The 16,412-nt window shown below is 35.1% G+C and overlaps 3 protein-coding genes across 3 annotated transcripts in view; 1 reads left to right on the top strand and 2 right to left on the bottom strand.

Moving 5' to 3' along the window:
- LOC104747295 (probable DNA helicase MCM9) overlaps positions 1-1,339 on the bottom strand; it is a 6,372-nt gene extending 5,033 nt beyond the window's left edge. Inside the window, exons 1-6 of the mRNA XM_010468910.2 lie at positions 1,119-1,339; positions 930-1,032; positions 754-862; positions 515-653; positions 355-421; positions 4-178 (exon numbers count right to left, since the gene is read on the bottom strand). Coding sequence (XP_010467212.1) covers positions 4-178; positions 355-421; positions 515-653; positions 754-862; positions 930-1,032; positions 1,119-1,258 — 733 coding nt within the window. The 5' untranslated portion in view covers positions 1,259-1,339. The remainder of the gene's footprint in view (positions 1-3; positions 179-354; positions 422-514; positions 654-753; positions 863-929; positions 1,033-1,118) is intronic.
- LOC104747294 (C-Myc-binding protein homolog) lies at positions 6,355-8,527 on the bottom strand. Its single transcript, XM_010468908.1, has 6 exons — positions 8,402-8,527; positions 7,511-7,633; positions 7,303-7,375; positions 7,123-7,171; positions 6,893-7,016; positions 6,355-6,772 (listed from the first exon to the last, which is right to left on the bottom strand). Exons 2-6 carry the CDS (start codon positions 7,526-7,528, stop codon positions 6,665-6,667), a joined length of 372 nt encoding a protein of 123 aa, XP_010467210.1. The 5' UTR covers positions 7,529-7,633; positions 8,402-8,527; the 3' UTR covers positions 6,355-6,664.
- LOC104747293 (3',5'-nucleoside bisphosphate phosphatase) lies at positions 8,665-11,117 on the top strand. Its single transcript, XM_010468907.2, has 5 exons — positions 8,665-9,128; positions 9,532-9,656; positions 9,765-10,076; positions 10,380-10,549; positions 10,645-11,117. The coding sequence occupies exons 1-5, from the start codon at positions 8,823-8,825 to the stop codon at positions 11,055-11,057; spliced, it is 1,326 nt and encodes a 441-aa protein (XP_010467209.1). The 5' UTR covers positions 8,665-8,822; the 3' UTR covers positions 11,058-11,117.

Raw genomic sequence — 16,412 nt, 5'->3', positions numbered from 1 at the left:
TACCTCCAGCTTTAACATTGTCAACAAGGTCATCTTTCAGGACGACTAGAATGGACCTTGGGATAACCCCAACACCCAAAACCTGAGTATTTTCTTGGATTTTGATTTCTTGGTAATCATGGCGTGTTACTGTATCATCTACAGGATCAAAATTTGTGCCTTCACAAGATTTAGACCGCTGTCACCAAGAGTTAAAAGATTTGGTAGAGCTGTAAGATAATTTGCTTTGAAGAATATGAAAGCTAGGGACACGATTTCAGAGACGAGTGTTTTCGCAAAACAAAAGACAGATATCATGTAGTATGACTGCAAAGGAGCATATAGGGTAGTAAGTAGTAGTACAAAATGACAAACCTGAGAAGGACAAAAGGGCGGTTTCACAATTGAGTTAATTGATTCCAACTCAGGGAAAATAAGAAACCTATATAATAAGAAGGAAGCAAGTCAATCAGCCATAGGGACAAGAACAAGAGGAGTCAATCAAATGCATAAACACAGAAGAAAAGAAACATACATGAACTTGCATTTACGGCATCGGTACATCCTTTCTCCTTCATACATTTTGACAGCCCCGGAGCGAATCACAGTGCCTTTCAACATCAGAAGAATCCCACGGTGCTTTACTCTAACTCGGCCAATACTTGGGAAAGTCTCTGTGGAAACAGCCCAAGAATCAGAAATAAACAAAGAAATCTCTTCTAAATCCCAATAGAACAAAATAAGAGAGAGAGAGACACACACACACACACATACCAGAGCTTCGTTCTAGAGGAGATCCACTAATGTCGATACGAACATGTATAAATCTCTTCTCAATCCCAATCTTGTTCTCAAATTTCTTCATATGCTCCAACGCAATTTTCTAAAAATTCGTAAGAGTTAAAAATAATCGAAAGCAAAATCAGGATTGAGTTGAGTTGAGCACATACGTGAGCTAAAATGGCTGATTCGTCGAATTGACGAAGATACTGTTCAGGATTGGAGAAAACGAGACGCGATAGAGAGGGATCATCGTCAACCAGTTCTGCGAATCTAAAGATATTGTGTGTGTTGTGTGAGGTGAAAGACGAATCATGGAAAGATTAATTAAAAGGGAGGGAGGAGAAGTGAAAGCGTACTCGATGAAGAGAGGGTAGTGAAGCTTTGGATCGGGAGATAGAGAGATGTCGCGGAGCTGATCCGAATAGTGCTTCACTAGAAACTCAGTCATTGACTCTATTTGCTCCGCCGTCAGTGTCGGCGATTCCATTCCCACCATCGACGAGTGCGCCGGCGAAATGAGAAAGGTAAATTAGGTTGATTTTGGCGGCAACTTAATACGCCGTGTAAAGGGATAAGGAAATGGTTACATTAATTATCATAACTTTCCATAAACGTATTTTATATTATATAAACCTTTTCAAAGTTACTAATCCATATAATCACGCCATCATGGCGTCGCCATGTGACTATATCGATAATAGTTTTGAATTTTTGACACATGTGAAAACAAAATTTTATCTAAAAATTATAAGAAAAATTAAAAAGATCTAAAAAATAAAAAGATTGGAAGTCATATTTTTAAAAAGTATATAAAACCAAAAAGTAATCTATATTATATGGCTAAGTGTAATAGGAAAGTTATCTATTCAATTACTAACTTTAATAGGAAAATATGTGCAATTAATAAGAAAATATGTCCAATTTAATTGTAATTATGATTTGTTATAAACAAATAGTAAAAATAAATTTATAGAGAAAAGTGATTAAAGTATACAAAATTTAATGTGTTAAAATTAGTAATTAACATAATAAAAAGAAATAAGAGAATCAAACTTAAGTTTTTCGATCGGTGAATGATTTGATAGCATATTCAATATTATTCTAATAATTATATGGATGACTTAACTTAATTTTCAAATTTTATATTTGATATATTTAATGAATTTAAAAGTTTTATAGCATAAACCACAAATAAGTGGGATTTAATCTAGTATATATAATCATTGCATGCTAACAAAGATGTATTGTTTTACCATATTATATAAATGGTAGTAGCAAAATAGTTAAGGAATTTGATAGTTTTTTTTTCCACTTGAAATTAGCAGATTAAGTTGCTCAAGTTCATCAAAGTCAAATTATTTTTCAGCATCAGAGCAGCAATTTACAAGGTAAAGCATTAAAATTCCAAGATGATCTTAAACCATCTTGAACACTGCAAATATCTAACGTATTACATAAGTGACTAAAAAATACTTCGGGGTGTATTCAACTTGACATTTTAAGTGATTTGTGTAAAAGTTACAAATCCTATGTTATTCAATCATGAATTTTAAAAAATCTCATGAAATTCACTGTTATTAAACTGGTGATTTAAAAATCTACTTTAAAATCCACTGTTATTCAAAATAGTTTGTCGATTTGGATTTTAATAAGTTTTAGGAATTCTGGAGGATTTGAGAAGATTTGTTTAGTTAAAAATACAGAAATCCAAATCTCATGATTTTAGTTGGGATTTGAAAGAATTTTACTATAAATCATATCAACTTCCCTAAAATCTATCAAAATTCCAAATTTTTTAAATCCCATCAAATACTCCAAAATCATTGTTTGAATACACCCCTCTTAGGTTCACCCCTAGGGGTGAACACTCTTGTTCACCTTCTCCATTTTCAACCAATCATAATCTTCTATATTATATTTCATTTAAAAATAAATCAAAACTAAATTAAAAGCAAAACAAATTTTGTATACTTTTTAATTAAAGAAAATTAATAATTGGTTTGGTTAAGATTTTACAATTAAACGAGGTTATATATCAGTTTGGATTTATAAATGAAAATTAGGGTTTAGATTTCACAATTAGAACAAAATTATGTGTCGGTTTGAATTTACAAATGAGCTGATTAGGGTTTAGATTTTACAATTAAAACAAAATTATATGTCGATTTAGATTTACAAATGAGCTGATTAGGTTTTAGATTTTACAATTAAAACAAAAATATATATGTTGTTTTGGGTTTACAAATAAGGTGGTTAGAGTTTAGATTTTACAATTAGAACAAAATTATATCTCAGTTTGGGTTTATAAATGAGGTGGTTTTTTTTTTTGAAAAAACTTGACACTTTTCGTGCCGGGGTTTTGGTATAAATGTGGTGGTTAGAGTTTAGATTTTACAATTAGAACGGAATTATATCTCAGTTTGAGTTTATAAATGAGGTGGTTAGAGTTTAGATTTTACAATTAGAACGGAATTATATATCGGTTTGGGTTTACAAATGAGGTAGGTTTATATTTTATAATTAAAACAAAATTACATATAAATTTGGGTTTATAAATTAGGTGGTTAGGATTTAGATTTTATAATTAGAACGGAATGATATATCGGTTTGGTTTATTAAAGAGCGGTTTGAATTTTTATTTTACAATAATGTAAACAATTTTTTTTCTTATTTTATAAGGGGGTGAATAAAGAGGTTCACCCCTAGGGATGATTAGAGTTTAGATTTTACAATTAAAACAAAATTATATGTCGGTTTGGATTTACAAATGAGCTGATTAGGGTTTAGATTTTACAATTAAAACAAAATTATATATGTCGGTCTGGGTTTACAAATAAGGTGGTTAGAGTTTAGGTTTTACAATTAGAACGAAATTATATCTCGGTTTGGGTTTACAAATGAGGTGGTTTGAGTTTAGATTTTACAATTAGAACGGAATTATATATCGGTTTGGGTTTACAAATGAGGTAGGGTTTATATTTTACAATTAAAACAAAATTATATATCGATTTGGGTTTATAAATTAGGTGGTTAGGATTTAGATTTTACAATTAGAACGGAATTATATATCGGTTTGGTTTATTAAAGAGCAGTTTGAATTTTTTATTTTACAATAATGTATACAATTTTTTTTTCTTATTTTATAAGAGGGCGAATAAATAGGTTCACCCCTAGGGATGAATAAAGAGGTTCACCCCTAGAAGTGAACCCATATACTGTCATTACATATATGCTTCTTTTTCATAGAAATCTTAGTTGATGACAACGTCCATTGAGACGTTGTCATCATCCTCATCTTCAACGAAGCTCTTCACATAAGAGTCATCATCCTTAGCGAAGCACTTCTCATAATCTTCAGCGAACCCATTCTCATAATCCTTAGTGAAGCCATTCTCATCATCCTCAGGAGCGCCATTCTCATGAGCAGGCATTTCTATGTCAATATTCGCTGAACCTGAAATGTGTGTGGTGCCGAAATCGATTAGGAGTAATGGCTACTAATTCTTTCAAAGTAGAGCTCTCAAACTGATATCGCGTCCGTGAAAACGAGGATGTTGTTAACTAATATTATGATGAAAATACAATCTTGATTTACAACATTTTTTTTTATCTACACCTTAATTAAAATAGTACTTGATACCTCAAGTACGGTAAGAAGAGTTTACAAAAGTAACTTTTAAATTGAGTGATCTCGACGATCCGCATTTGAATAAACAATTCCAAGTCACATAAACAAATATTGAAATAGAAAAATACACTATGTATTAATTTTCTGTCAACCTAATTAGTTAAAAAAACACATACCACATAAAAAGAAGAAAAATAAGGCTTTCATTTTGCCTTACATATATATATAGATATATATTTTTTGGTCAAGCATTACATAATCGTATACAGTGAATTAAAATAAGAATTTACAACTTGTGTTATGAGTAAGCATATGAATATCTTTGGTACATGTTAATATTTGTCAAATTTCTTAGTTCTTTTTTGCAAAAGGATTACAATTATTTTTATTGATATTATTCCTACATTCTTTTAAGGTGCTATGACACCTATATGTCGCTTGAAAAGTAAGATCTCGGCAGCAGTACTCTTTATTTCTTGTTAGATAGCACGGGTCTTTCAAAGGTGGACTAGTAAAGTCTTTGAAGAAATTACCTATATAGAAAAATCATTTGAAAAAATTATGAAGTATTCAATTGGGCACTTACCACTAAAATTAGTTTTTTCCAAAAAATACCACTTTTTTTTTTTTTTTTTTCCAAAAATACCACAAAAATGTATTTTTTTTCTACAAATACCAAAAAATTGAACTAATTTTTTTCTATCAAAAACTAATCCTTAAATCCTAAACACAAAACCCTACCCCCTAAAAACTATACCCTCAATCTAAATTTGTCAAACTAAACCTAAAAAAAATTCTACCCAATGAAAAATCAATGTTTTGTGTTTGTGATATTTTTGAAAAAAAAATATTTTGTGGTATTTTTGGAAAAAAAAAGTTAAGTATTGCAGTTTTGGAAAAAAAAAAATTAAACTGTGTTATTTTGAGAAATTCCTCTATTCTCAATTGTGGTTATAGAAGTGGCCATGATGATAAACAATAAACCATATATAACATACATTCAGCCCCGGCTCTAGGCATGTGCCAGAGGTGCTAGAGCACAGGGTCCATTTAAATTTTTGTTTTTTTTTTCTTCACAAAAAAGGGTACAAAAATTTTTACTTCAGAAAAACATAAGGAAAAGGGTCCTTTTTCTATTTTCGAGCTCAGGGACCTCAATTTTCTTGAGCCGGGCCTGCATACATTCATAAAGGCTAGCGAGGGAAACAAAGACGATACAAAAGACAGCAAATTTGGAAAATGACATTGTGGTTTTTGTGTTGGAGATACGTTTTGTTGTTTTAAACTAAAAAGTTTGCATGTAAACACACACACACTTGTGTATATATATATAATAAAATTCTAAAAGTAGTAAATTATTTTTTAGGGTAATCCGAAAAAAAATTAAATTAGATTTGTTTGGTTAATTTTTTCTTATCTCCTCGACTATCGATGGTTTATATTTTATTGTATATTAACATATTTTTCATTTTTTTCTTCAATTTAGAACAACTTAAATTTTTTTTACCAACATCCACATATTGATTAGCGATAGACTAGCTACGAAGTTTCTAAAATTTGTTAAAATTAATTAGCCACAGATTAGCTACAAATTTTCTTTTTTATAATGTATCTAATTAATGACGATCCATTTTTATTTTTTTATTGGTTATTAATTTGAAAAGAATTATTTTAATCAATTATATAAAATATATTTTGATGAATTTCTACCGTTATGAAGAATGACAAAGATGAATTCTCTCATAAAAAAAAAAAAAAAGGAATTAGAATCCTTTTCGATCACAGGTCACATGTTAATGGAGCGAGACACATCTAACTGCAAATTGCAAACAAAAATTTATTCTTCAAAACTTGTATCAATTCTAAGCCAAACAAAGGAAAAATCTAACAAAATGTCTTATTCTGTAATAGTTCTGAGCCAAACAAAGGAAAATATAACTCCTCACCAGGAGGCCGAACAAATATAATTACAAAACATCTGATATTCATATTATTCATATTATTCAAATTACAAATCATTTTAATTGAATTTTAAACTAATATTTGAATATTAGTCATTTCTAATAACATTCTACACATTTCAAAACTAACAACACTTAAAAGTTTGGAGACTCAAACAAAGAAATGGTCATTATGCCCTGAAAGCTCATGTATGCGTGGTTTTGTTTTCTTCGTTTTTTGTCTTCTTCTTCTGCTGCCGTAAATGGAAACCGAAATGGCATTGATGGAGATGGAAGAAAAGGGAATTACATGTACAACCAAGAAGGAAAAAAATTAGTGTTGAGGAGTGACAAGAGTCGTGGGTTGGTCTTCACGGGTCTCAGGTTCGTCTGCATCATCTTTGGAAGAGTTTCGTGAATGCAAGTTCTTCACCTCACCTAACTGCAAACGTTAATCATATACTGAATAAGCCACAAACAGATTTACACACTTTTGTTTTGTTTTATGACAAAACTAATAATATGTAGTCAACAACTATAAAGATTATTGAACAATCAATACCTCTCTCAGGGTTTCTTGATGTTTAGCCAAAAGCTCATTGTACTTTATTTGCAGATCAGACTTCTCAGCTTGAAGCTTCTCATACTCAGAAACAGATGGACCACCTAGCTTTTGTTGAATGAATCTGAAGAAGAAAACCACAGAGATATAGACAGAACAGAAGTATACATTCAAAAGCCCCATGCGAGAAGGCTTGTCATTTTGCTCGTATAGAGAAATCAGAGACTTACTCTAGAGCAGAGGAAGGCTTGTCATTCTGCTCATATAGAGAAACGAGAACTACATTCAAAACCCACCCCCATCGCGTTGCAAAACATACAAAAGAGTACAAAGCAAGTTATTTTGCAAGAACAGGTCAAATTATTCGATTAAAGAATAAAAACAATTTACAACGGAAATAGAAATTATACCTTTGGTGAGTGAATCAAGAACTCCACTTGACTCCAGATACTTCCTGAAAGCTTCCTTTTTAACCTCTTTCTCCTGATTCATGCAGACACAAAAAAATAAGTTGAAAAGAGAGAAAAATAACTTAACTGAAGAACATGACAAGTTTCAGTGAAGAAAAAGCAAACTTGAAATCAGACTTAAATTTAGGTTAAGGCAAGTTATACATACCTCTTTGTACCGCATCATCGCCTTGTTCGTGAAAACACAAAAGACGAAATTTTTTCTAGTAACTCTTATATTAAACCTCTTCTTTTCTCCAGTTGGGTGAGAAACTTGGAACTATTTTAGATCCTGCAAAGAGTAAAACACACAAACTTTTATATCATTACACACTCAGGATCATACCTTTGTTAAGACAAAAACATAAAAATCAGTTTTTAACATAAACATAACTTAAGCAGAGCCACTTTATCCAGCTATTGAGAACAAAACCTTTGAAATTTCCCATCTTCTTCATTCCAAACATATCATATATCTCATCAGGACATTAACCTCTTAAGTTGCTAACTAAACCTATCCACCCTTAGAACTCCTTTTTCCCATATTTCGATTTTTTGTTCGTAGGGACAAAGCCTTATGATGGCAAAGAATCTATCTTTACACTCCAAATCCAGTGGTACGTACGGGTCCATAAATATTCTCAAGCAGGTTCTCTATCACATATTCTATCCACTTAACTGACAAACGAGAAACAAAGGGCCAGCTTTGTTAAGAGAAAAACATAAAATTCAGTTTAACATAGACACAACTTAGCAGAGCCAAGCTTCAACTAAACCAAAGCTCCCACTTTATCCAACTACTTTAGAACAGAACCTTTCTACTCTAAAATATCATATCTCATTAACCTCTCAAAGTTCCTAAACCATCCCACTCCAGGAAATTTTTCCAATTTCCGAATGTTCGTTCTTATGCCTAAAGCCCTAAGGATGATGGCAAGAGATCTATATATTTTATTCTACAAATTCCAGTAATAGCGTAAACAAAATCATACATTTTGACAACAATACAAGTAGAACAAAGACATCTATAATCAAAATCAAAACCCAAAATGGGATTTACCTCTTCAAATGGTTGGAAACTAGACACAATTTGAGATCCAAAACTTGTGTCTGTCGGTCGGTCGGTGCTTCAGTACATACTTGAATTGAAAATAAGAGAAAAATATGGAATACTCACTCTTTCAACTATGGAATAAATTCTATTAATATTGGTTATCTAAATGACTACATTTCCAATTGAACCAATCAATAAACCGGTAACTATTTAATTCGGTTTGATTGAATCAAATTAATTTAATCCAAATTTGATCAAATATGTAATATTTGACCCGATCCATGGTTATTTCCCCACTATAGTCTCTTCCATCTTCTCCGACGGCAATAAGTAAGACCGACCACCCGGCGCTTCTAAAATCCAATCCTCCATATTTAATACTACTATTTTGGTACCTTTGCCCTAGTCCCCACAATCGACTCCAACCATGGGTGACGAAAAGAAAAGGGGGGCGAAGAAGAAGAAGAAGAAGCGTGGTAGTGGTAGTGGTAGTGGTAGCAAGAAGAAGATGAACACTGATCAAACAGAGGCTTTCAAATCGGTCTGCGATTGGCTCTTCGTAGGTTCTTCTTCCACATCTCTCTCCTCTTCCTCTGATGACTTTTCCGTTACCATCAATAGTGGCTCTTTGAGATGTGGTGACAAATTGGTGTTCGAGCTTCACTCTCATTCAAATCGCAGCGATGGGTTTCTATCCCCTTGGAAGCTCGTCGAGAGGGCTCATCACAATGGGGTTAGTTTCAGATTTTTTTTTTTTTTTTTTTTTTTTTTTTTTTTTTTTTTTTTTTAAAAAAAAAAAATTTGAATAAGAAGAGAGAAGATCTGAATTAAATTGAGGATAGAAGATCTTAAGACTAGCTATTATTCTGATTAGTGTTTGTGCATCACAACCGATTCGATGCACTAAATGGTTTTTGTAAGGTAGATTTTTGACCATAAAGATTATAGCTTTGTACCTCTGTTTTAGTGGGTCAGCTTTGGTTTGTTGTATATTTGGTGATTCCTTAGGAATGATATGATATGAAACAAGGGTTTATATCTTTCCAGCATGATTACACAATTGCGCATGAGTTTACTGCTATTGGCATGATGATATTTGAGGATTTGATTGCTTCTCAATGTGATCAAATAAGCAGGTGAAAGTTCTTTCGCTAACGGATCATGATACTATGGCTGGTATCCCCGAAGCAGTCGAAGCAGGACGTAGATTCGGTGTGAAGATCATTCCGGGTGTTGAGATCAGCACATTATTTGGTTTGAGGTGTGTCTTTCTCATATTTCCCTGACTTCCTTGTTCTGAATCATAATTTAGTCCATTTTAACATTCCAACAAAAGTATATATGAGAGATTTAAATTGCCAAATTCCAGAGACTCTGGTTCTGAGGAGCCAGTGCATATACTTGCTTACTATGGCACTTCGGGTCCAGCTATGTACGACGAGTTGGAAGATTTCTTGGTGAAGATAAGGGATGGGCGTTTTGTCCGTGGGAGAGAAATGGTCTTGAAACTGAATAAGCTCAAGATACCTCTAACATGGGAACATGTCACCAGGATTGCAGGCAAGGATGTTGCTCCCGGCAGGATGCATGTTGCCAGAGCTCTTCTTGAAGCAGGATACGTGGAGAACTTGAGACAAGCTTTCACTAAATATTTACATGATGGTGGACCTGCTTATGCCACGTAAGTTCTGCTTCTTCGCTATGGAACCTTGTGGATCTTAAGTGTTTATTATAAAACCATATGCTAGTCCATTCCAGGAGCATTGTAGTGGATTTCAACAGTTTATCAATTATATTAGAATTGGTCAACTAGAGATCTAACATGCTGGGATAAAGTTTAGGCTGTAAGAGTTTGGGGTATTCTGGATTGGTCTTGGATATTGCTTTAGGCATTGTTAGAGACTCATAGATAAATCAAATATCTTATCTGGTCTAGTTTGTTGGTACCGGTTTAAAACCTATCAGTATCATTCTGTTTTTGCAGAGGGAGTGAGCCTATGGCCGAGGAAGCAGTAAAACTTATATGCAAAACCGGTGGTGTAGCTGTGCTTGCACATCCGTGGGCATTGAAGAATCATGTCGGTGTTATCAGGAGATTGAAAGATGCTGGACTTCATGGGGTCGAGGTTTATAGGAGCGACGGCAAGCTAGAAGGTCTCTCCTCTCTCGCTCTCTCTCTCTCTCTCTCTCTCTCTCTCTCGATATATCTATCTATTTGGGTTCACTGAATTTGAATGTTGATTGAACAGTGTTTAGCGAGTTGGCTGATACGTACAGTCTGCTGAAACTAGGAGGATCAGATTATCATGGAAAAGGCGGACGCAACGAATCAGAATTGGGGAGCGTAAATCTTCCCGTGACGGCACTGCAAGAATTCTTGAACATTGGACGTCCTATATGGTGCGAAGCCATTAAAGCAACCATGATCTCATTCTCTGACCAACCATCTGATTCAAACCTCTCCAATATCTTACGGTTCGATAGGGCAAGGATTCTGAAAGGAAACTCAGCTTGGTCTTGTGGTAAGGAGTTGATGGACCGATGTCTAGCGGTTTGGTTGACGCGTGTTGAGAGAGAAAGTGATGAGTTTGAGGCTCTCAGAACGAAGCTTTCTTTTGTACCAATAACGTCAAATGGATCATGTATCACAGTTGGTCCTTGAATATTTGAGTCTCTTCTTACAAGTTACAATGCTACATATTGTGTGGTCTCTCCACATCAATCAAATTATCAAACCAACGAAAAAAAACTAGCAAGACTCAAATCCGTAAGCAATCTTATATAATGCCTAAGCTTTCACAATCTTTGTAAAGTTTTTTTTTTTTTTTTTTTGAACAAAGATGTGTTTTCATTCTATTAGAATAAAAAGCAACATACAGGCAGCAGGAATTGTTTAAAGAACAACATAAAGGGAAAATTACCAAAGCTTACAACAACAAGGTTACATAGATAGATAAGGGCAGTCGATAGTAGGAACTTGAGAGCTATGAACCAGAAGCTAGAACGCAATTTGGAACCTGTGAGATCAAGAAGTATCGATGCATCATTCATGAGCAAGTCACTAAATGGAAAGATGGCCACTGTCTTGAGTAGAAGACGGAGCAGCGTTAAATGAGTCAGAGCTAGAGATCTCATCGGGATGAGACAGTCTACACGCAGTAGGGCTTTGTCTAGGGGTTGAGCAAGGTGGATAGAGCTCAAGTTAATTGTAACTGGTCTGGAGGTTGCGGTTTGAAGGTTGGGTAGACTTAGCTTGGAGAGATTGAGGTAACCATTACTTCTAGGCGTTGAGGTCATAATGCCACAATTCTTCAAGCTTTTATGTAAGGACTTCAGCAAGTTGATAAGATGCAATTTAACTAGCTCAGAAATTAGGCGGGATGGAGGGGAGAGACTGAAGGCACTCCGGTAATCACCGCTCCATAGGGGCGGGATCATAATGTCGGGTTCCATCGAGTTATCTCCTTCAAAAGGGTCTTCCCTAGATGACTCTAAAAACAGGGTTTCCAAATAACTCTTGTACCAAACTAAGACCACTGGTGGCTTAATGTTCAAATGCAGTCTTCGAACAAATGATACCATAAAGCTATACAATAGTTGATTAGGATGGCAAAGAGTGGAGTGCAGACCAAACCTGGGTAGAAGTTGGTGTTGGAAGAGTCGTTCTGATGGTGGTAGATGGGATACAGAGGCCAAGGGTGCAAACGACAAAATCGAAACCGCTATCGGTTCATGCTCACTATGACAGCTTAGTGTTGCAGCCCTCCACGCGAACGTTGTCAGCTGGCATCGACTCAAATATCCATCAAGTGAATCAAGAGGAGCCATTGTTCTGCTACCGAGGAGACCTCGACTTGACCAAGCATGAACAAACAGACCCAAATAGATAATACTCGACAGAACAGCAGTATAGGCATCTCTGATTAGACAAATTCTACAATCAGATAAATACGGTCGAATGGGTGCCATCCATAACAAGTTATCGCAAAACATCACCAAAGAGTGTTGAGACCACAGGATTTCAAACTGGTTTAAACAACACCAACTCAGCAGAGGAACTTCGCAGCTCAAACGGTTTTCGCCATAAGAAGAACGAGGATCTAAACACTGAGATGTCGGTTGTATTAAGAATAGAAGAACAGACCTGGGCTTTAAGGCTTGAAGCCGTAAATTGAATCTTTTGGTAATGGGCCAGACACTGGGTAATGGGCCTAAAGGTGGCCAAGGGTCCATTAAAGGTAACCCTAGTTCCTCAAAGGCAGCAAAGAGGGTAACGATGGTGGTGCGGCGGCGCTGGAGCAGATACGTAGGCAGATCGGAGCCGTAACACACCAGTGAAAGAGAGGGCATTGGAGGTCTGAAGCATAGGGGCTTCAACGCAAATGGGAGGTTGGGAAGAAACCGGGTTAGCCTCTTCAACGTCGGCTCAGCTTCTCGTTGCCATGTACTTCCACTCCGGAAAGCAAAACCTCCCTGCAACTTCGCCGCTAGCTTTGTACTGAGGGAAACCTCATCCTTCTGAAGCAAATTACCAGATCTGATAGATTGGTGGGGCTTTATAGTTGCGGGATTCGACATAAGGCTTGGGAGAAAGGGTTGAGTCGGGATGAGGGTCACCGGAAGATTTTCCCGCCATCTATCTCCGGAGGAGGATTGGATATTGAAGCTTATCGGCAGGAGAGATGGGATGTGGACATACTCCTGAGAGTTCCAAGTTGATTGAGCAAAAGGCCAACAAAAAAGAACTAGGGAACAAAACGTGAGAGAGGATAACGCTATAGGACCAAAGTCCCGACGCCAGCGAGCCGAAACATCGCCGGCGTCAGAGAAGTTTAGTTTCGCGGAGTTCTCGATATTCGGGACTGAGAGAGAAAGAAAAGTTTTTTTTACAATTTTTGTAAAGTTACGTTTATTTTTTTGGGAATAATTTCTATTTTTAAATCGAATAAAGAAAAGAGATTTAGAAAAAGATAAAAGTATTTTCATTTTTATTTTATTATATAGGTGTGTAAAAGGAAGATATTTGAAACTTTGCATTCATTCTTGGCACTCTCTCCACTCTCACCCATCATTACACTCGTTTGTGTACAGTTCATTGTTTCCTACGCATTTATTTTTATTTTCTAACTATACACTTTCATATTTAAGTCACTTTTCACTTTCACTACCCATAACATCGAAGTCCAGATGGATGTTAGACCATTCACATCGGTAATACCATGAAATGAGGTCAAATTTTAACAATATTAATATTTTAATATAATTGATTTATTTAGAAATGTGACCACTAAAAAATAAACATCTAGCAAATGAGAGTCTGAGTGTGTTTTAATGTGTTTGTGCAGAGACACTATCACACTCTTTCTCCTATTTTTCTTTTTCTTTTAAATTAGAAGGCATTCACCAAGTATGACTAATGAAGATGCCCTTATAGTTTTCTTCTTGTATCAATAGATTGTGTAATAGTTGAGGGTGAAAAAAACTGTGGTTTGCATTCATTTTTGTCAAACTATGCAAATGTTTTAATTTTTATTTTTTTACAGTTTTCTTATTCCAAATTAACTCTGCACAAAAATATGCAACTGTATACAACTTTTTTTAAAAACAATTCTTACATAAATACATGCATATTTCTATCACATGACTTAGGTAATAATTATGTTATTTTACCATAGAACAACATATTGGATGTTAGTTTACAAATAGTGTAAAAAACCTTATTTCTCCCTTTCTAAAATTCAAAATTTTCAGAAATTATCTTGTGTTGTGTATTTAAAGATAATTGAAATAATTAGTACACCCTCTGTTTTAAAATACTTGTCATTTTAGGCCTAATTTTTTTTATTCATTTTAATTGTTGTTCTCACTTTCTAATCTAATGTCATTTTTAATAGAAAATCATCTTATTTGCCCCTTATTAAATGAACAAAAAATTAAATCCTTTAGAATTCTAATAGTCACCACAAGGGTATAATATAACATTTATCTTTTTTCTTAATTTGTGTGAAAAACTCTAGAATGACAAGTAAAAAACGGAAGGAGTATTATGTATTTAAAGACAAACTTTCACTTTTGGTAATTGAAATAATTATTATTATGTATCTAAAGATATTTAAGTTTTGTGTTGATGTATACATGTAATTAAAAAAATTATTAATGAATTCTGACTTTCAATTTTGTTCGGATCAATAATTTCATTAAAAACCGGTTATATAATTTATACAAAAATTTGTTTAAACGTTATTTTAGTTATCAAAATATCTAATATTATTTCTAAATTTCAAATAAAAGTATTTTTGATATGCATATTTGAAGAAAAATCTCTTTAAAAATGCATTAGTTGTGAAACGACCTGACCCGTTTTTTTTTAATAAATAAATAATAAATAATAATAATAATAATAAATAAACTACAACTAGTGGTCTCATACCCACTAGCCACCTAACCACAATCACAACTAACAGCGGAATAACAAATACCAGTATCCAATAATAAAACCAATACTATAACATAAACATTATCCAATATTCAACCAACGGGAAACATAGAACCAACAACCTAGCAATGTTTCTAATGACCCAACTCTAGCAACCTAGCAATTCCAGACAACAACCAATCGTGTCTCTAGAACATCCTCCTCTTCATCGCCTTGATTCCACGATCTCACTTTGCCTTTACCTGCACCACAAACACAAATTACAATGCATGAGTATTTTATAAACACTCAGTAAGGCAATCCTCCCATCTACTGGGCTATACACACAAGCAATAGAGACATTACTAACCATCAACCAACAATCAACAATCAACAATAACAAACCAGGACCCTGCATCACCGACACCAAGCATGCATCGACCGACACCAGTTGGGGTTGCGTCGACCGACGCATGATATGCATCGACCCGATGCGTTCACTTGCATCGACCGATACTCCCATCACATCGACCGACGCATGCTCGACATAGCACGAAAACCCTAGGTTTTACGCGCGGTCCTTGCACTTGCATCGACCGATACTCCCATCACATCGACCGACGCATGCTCGACATAGCACGAAAACCCTAGGTTTTACGCGCGGTCCTTGCACTTGCATCGACCGATACTCCCATCACATCGACCGACGCATGCTCGACATAGCACGAAAACCCTAGGTTTTACGCGCGGTCCTTGCACTTGCATCGACCGATACTCCCATCACATCGACCGACGCATGCTCGACATAGCACGAAAACCCTAGGTTTTACGCGCGGTCCTTGCACTTGCATCGACCGTTGCACATGCCGAGCATCGTTTTCCCCCGAAACTTCTCGCCGGATCTTTGTTCCTACAACCACAAAACTCGATCCCAAGCAACAAGAAAGCTTCCTAATGTCCCAAATAACAATCTAACAAGCCTAACAACACATAACAAGCAAATCAGAGAGATCTCCAGCTTAGATAAGACATGGTCATGCACTTATCTTTGCCAAGACGATTCTGAACCTCAAACAAGCAAGAAAACACTTCCAAGAAGCTCCTACAACGATCCCAGCTACAGATCTCTACAGGAACAAGTTCCAATCTCCCAAACTCCGCAATAACACTCAAGAACACTTAGAAAACCTTTTGTCTCTTTTCTATCTCTCAAAAGCGGCCAAACACGACTAGTGAGACAAAACTCGAGTTAAGGATTTTCCTAACCCAAAACGCAGCGTTTAACTTAAGTCGAACCGCAGAAAACCAACCTTGCATCGATGTGCATCGACCGATGCAACCCCTAAACCGAGATTTTGGTTCGCGGATGTTACAACTTGTCTCTCTAATACAAGAATTTTAAAGATTATAAAGTTTTAGGTAAGATTGGGAATGACAAAGGTGAATTCTCCTCCATTAGAATGCACTAGAGTCCGTCTTCGTCACACGTTACTGGAACGGGAACTAAACACATCTAACTACAAGTGCAACCAAAATGTATTCTTTTAAATTTTGTAATAGTATAAAAGGGTGAATTAGGTGAGTGACCAAAATAAAAAATCA

This window comes from Camelina sativa, chromosome 15, assembly GCF_000633955.1.
Source record: "Camelina sativa cultivar DH55 chromosome 15, Cs, whole genome shotgun sequence".
Classification (NCBI taxonomy): domain Eukaryota; kingdom Viridiplantae; phylum Streptophyta; class Magnoliopsida; order Brassicales; family Brassicaceae; genus Camelina; species Camelina sativa.
This window is presented reverse-complemented; position numbering and strand designations above follow the sequence as displayed.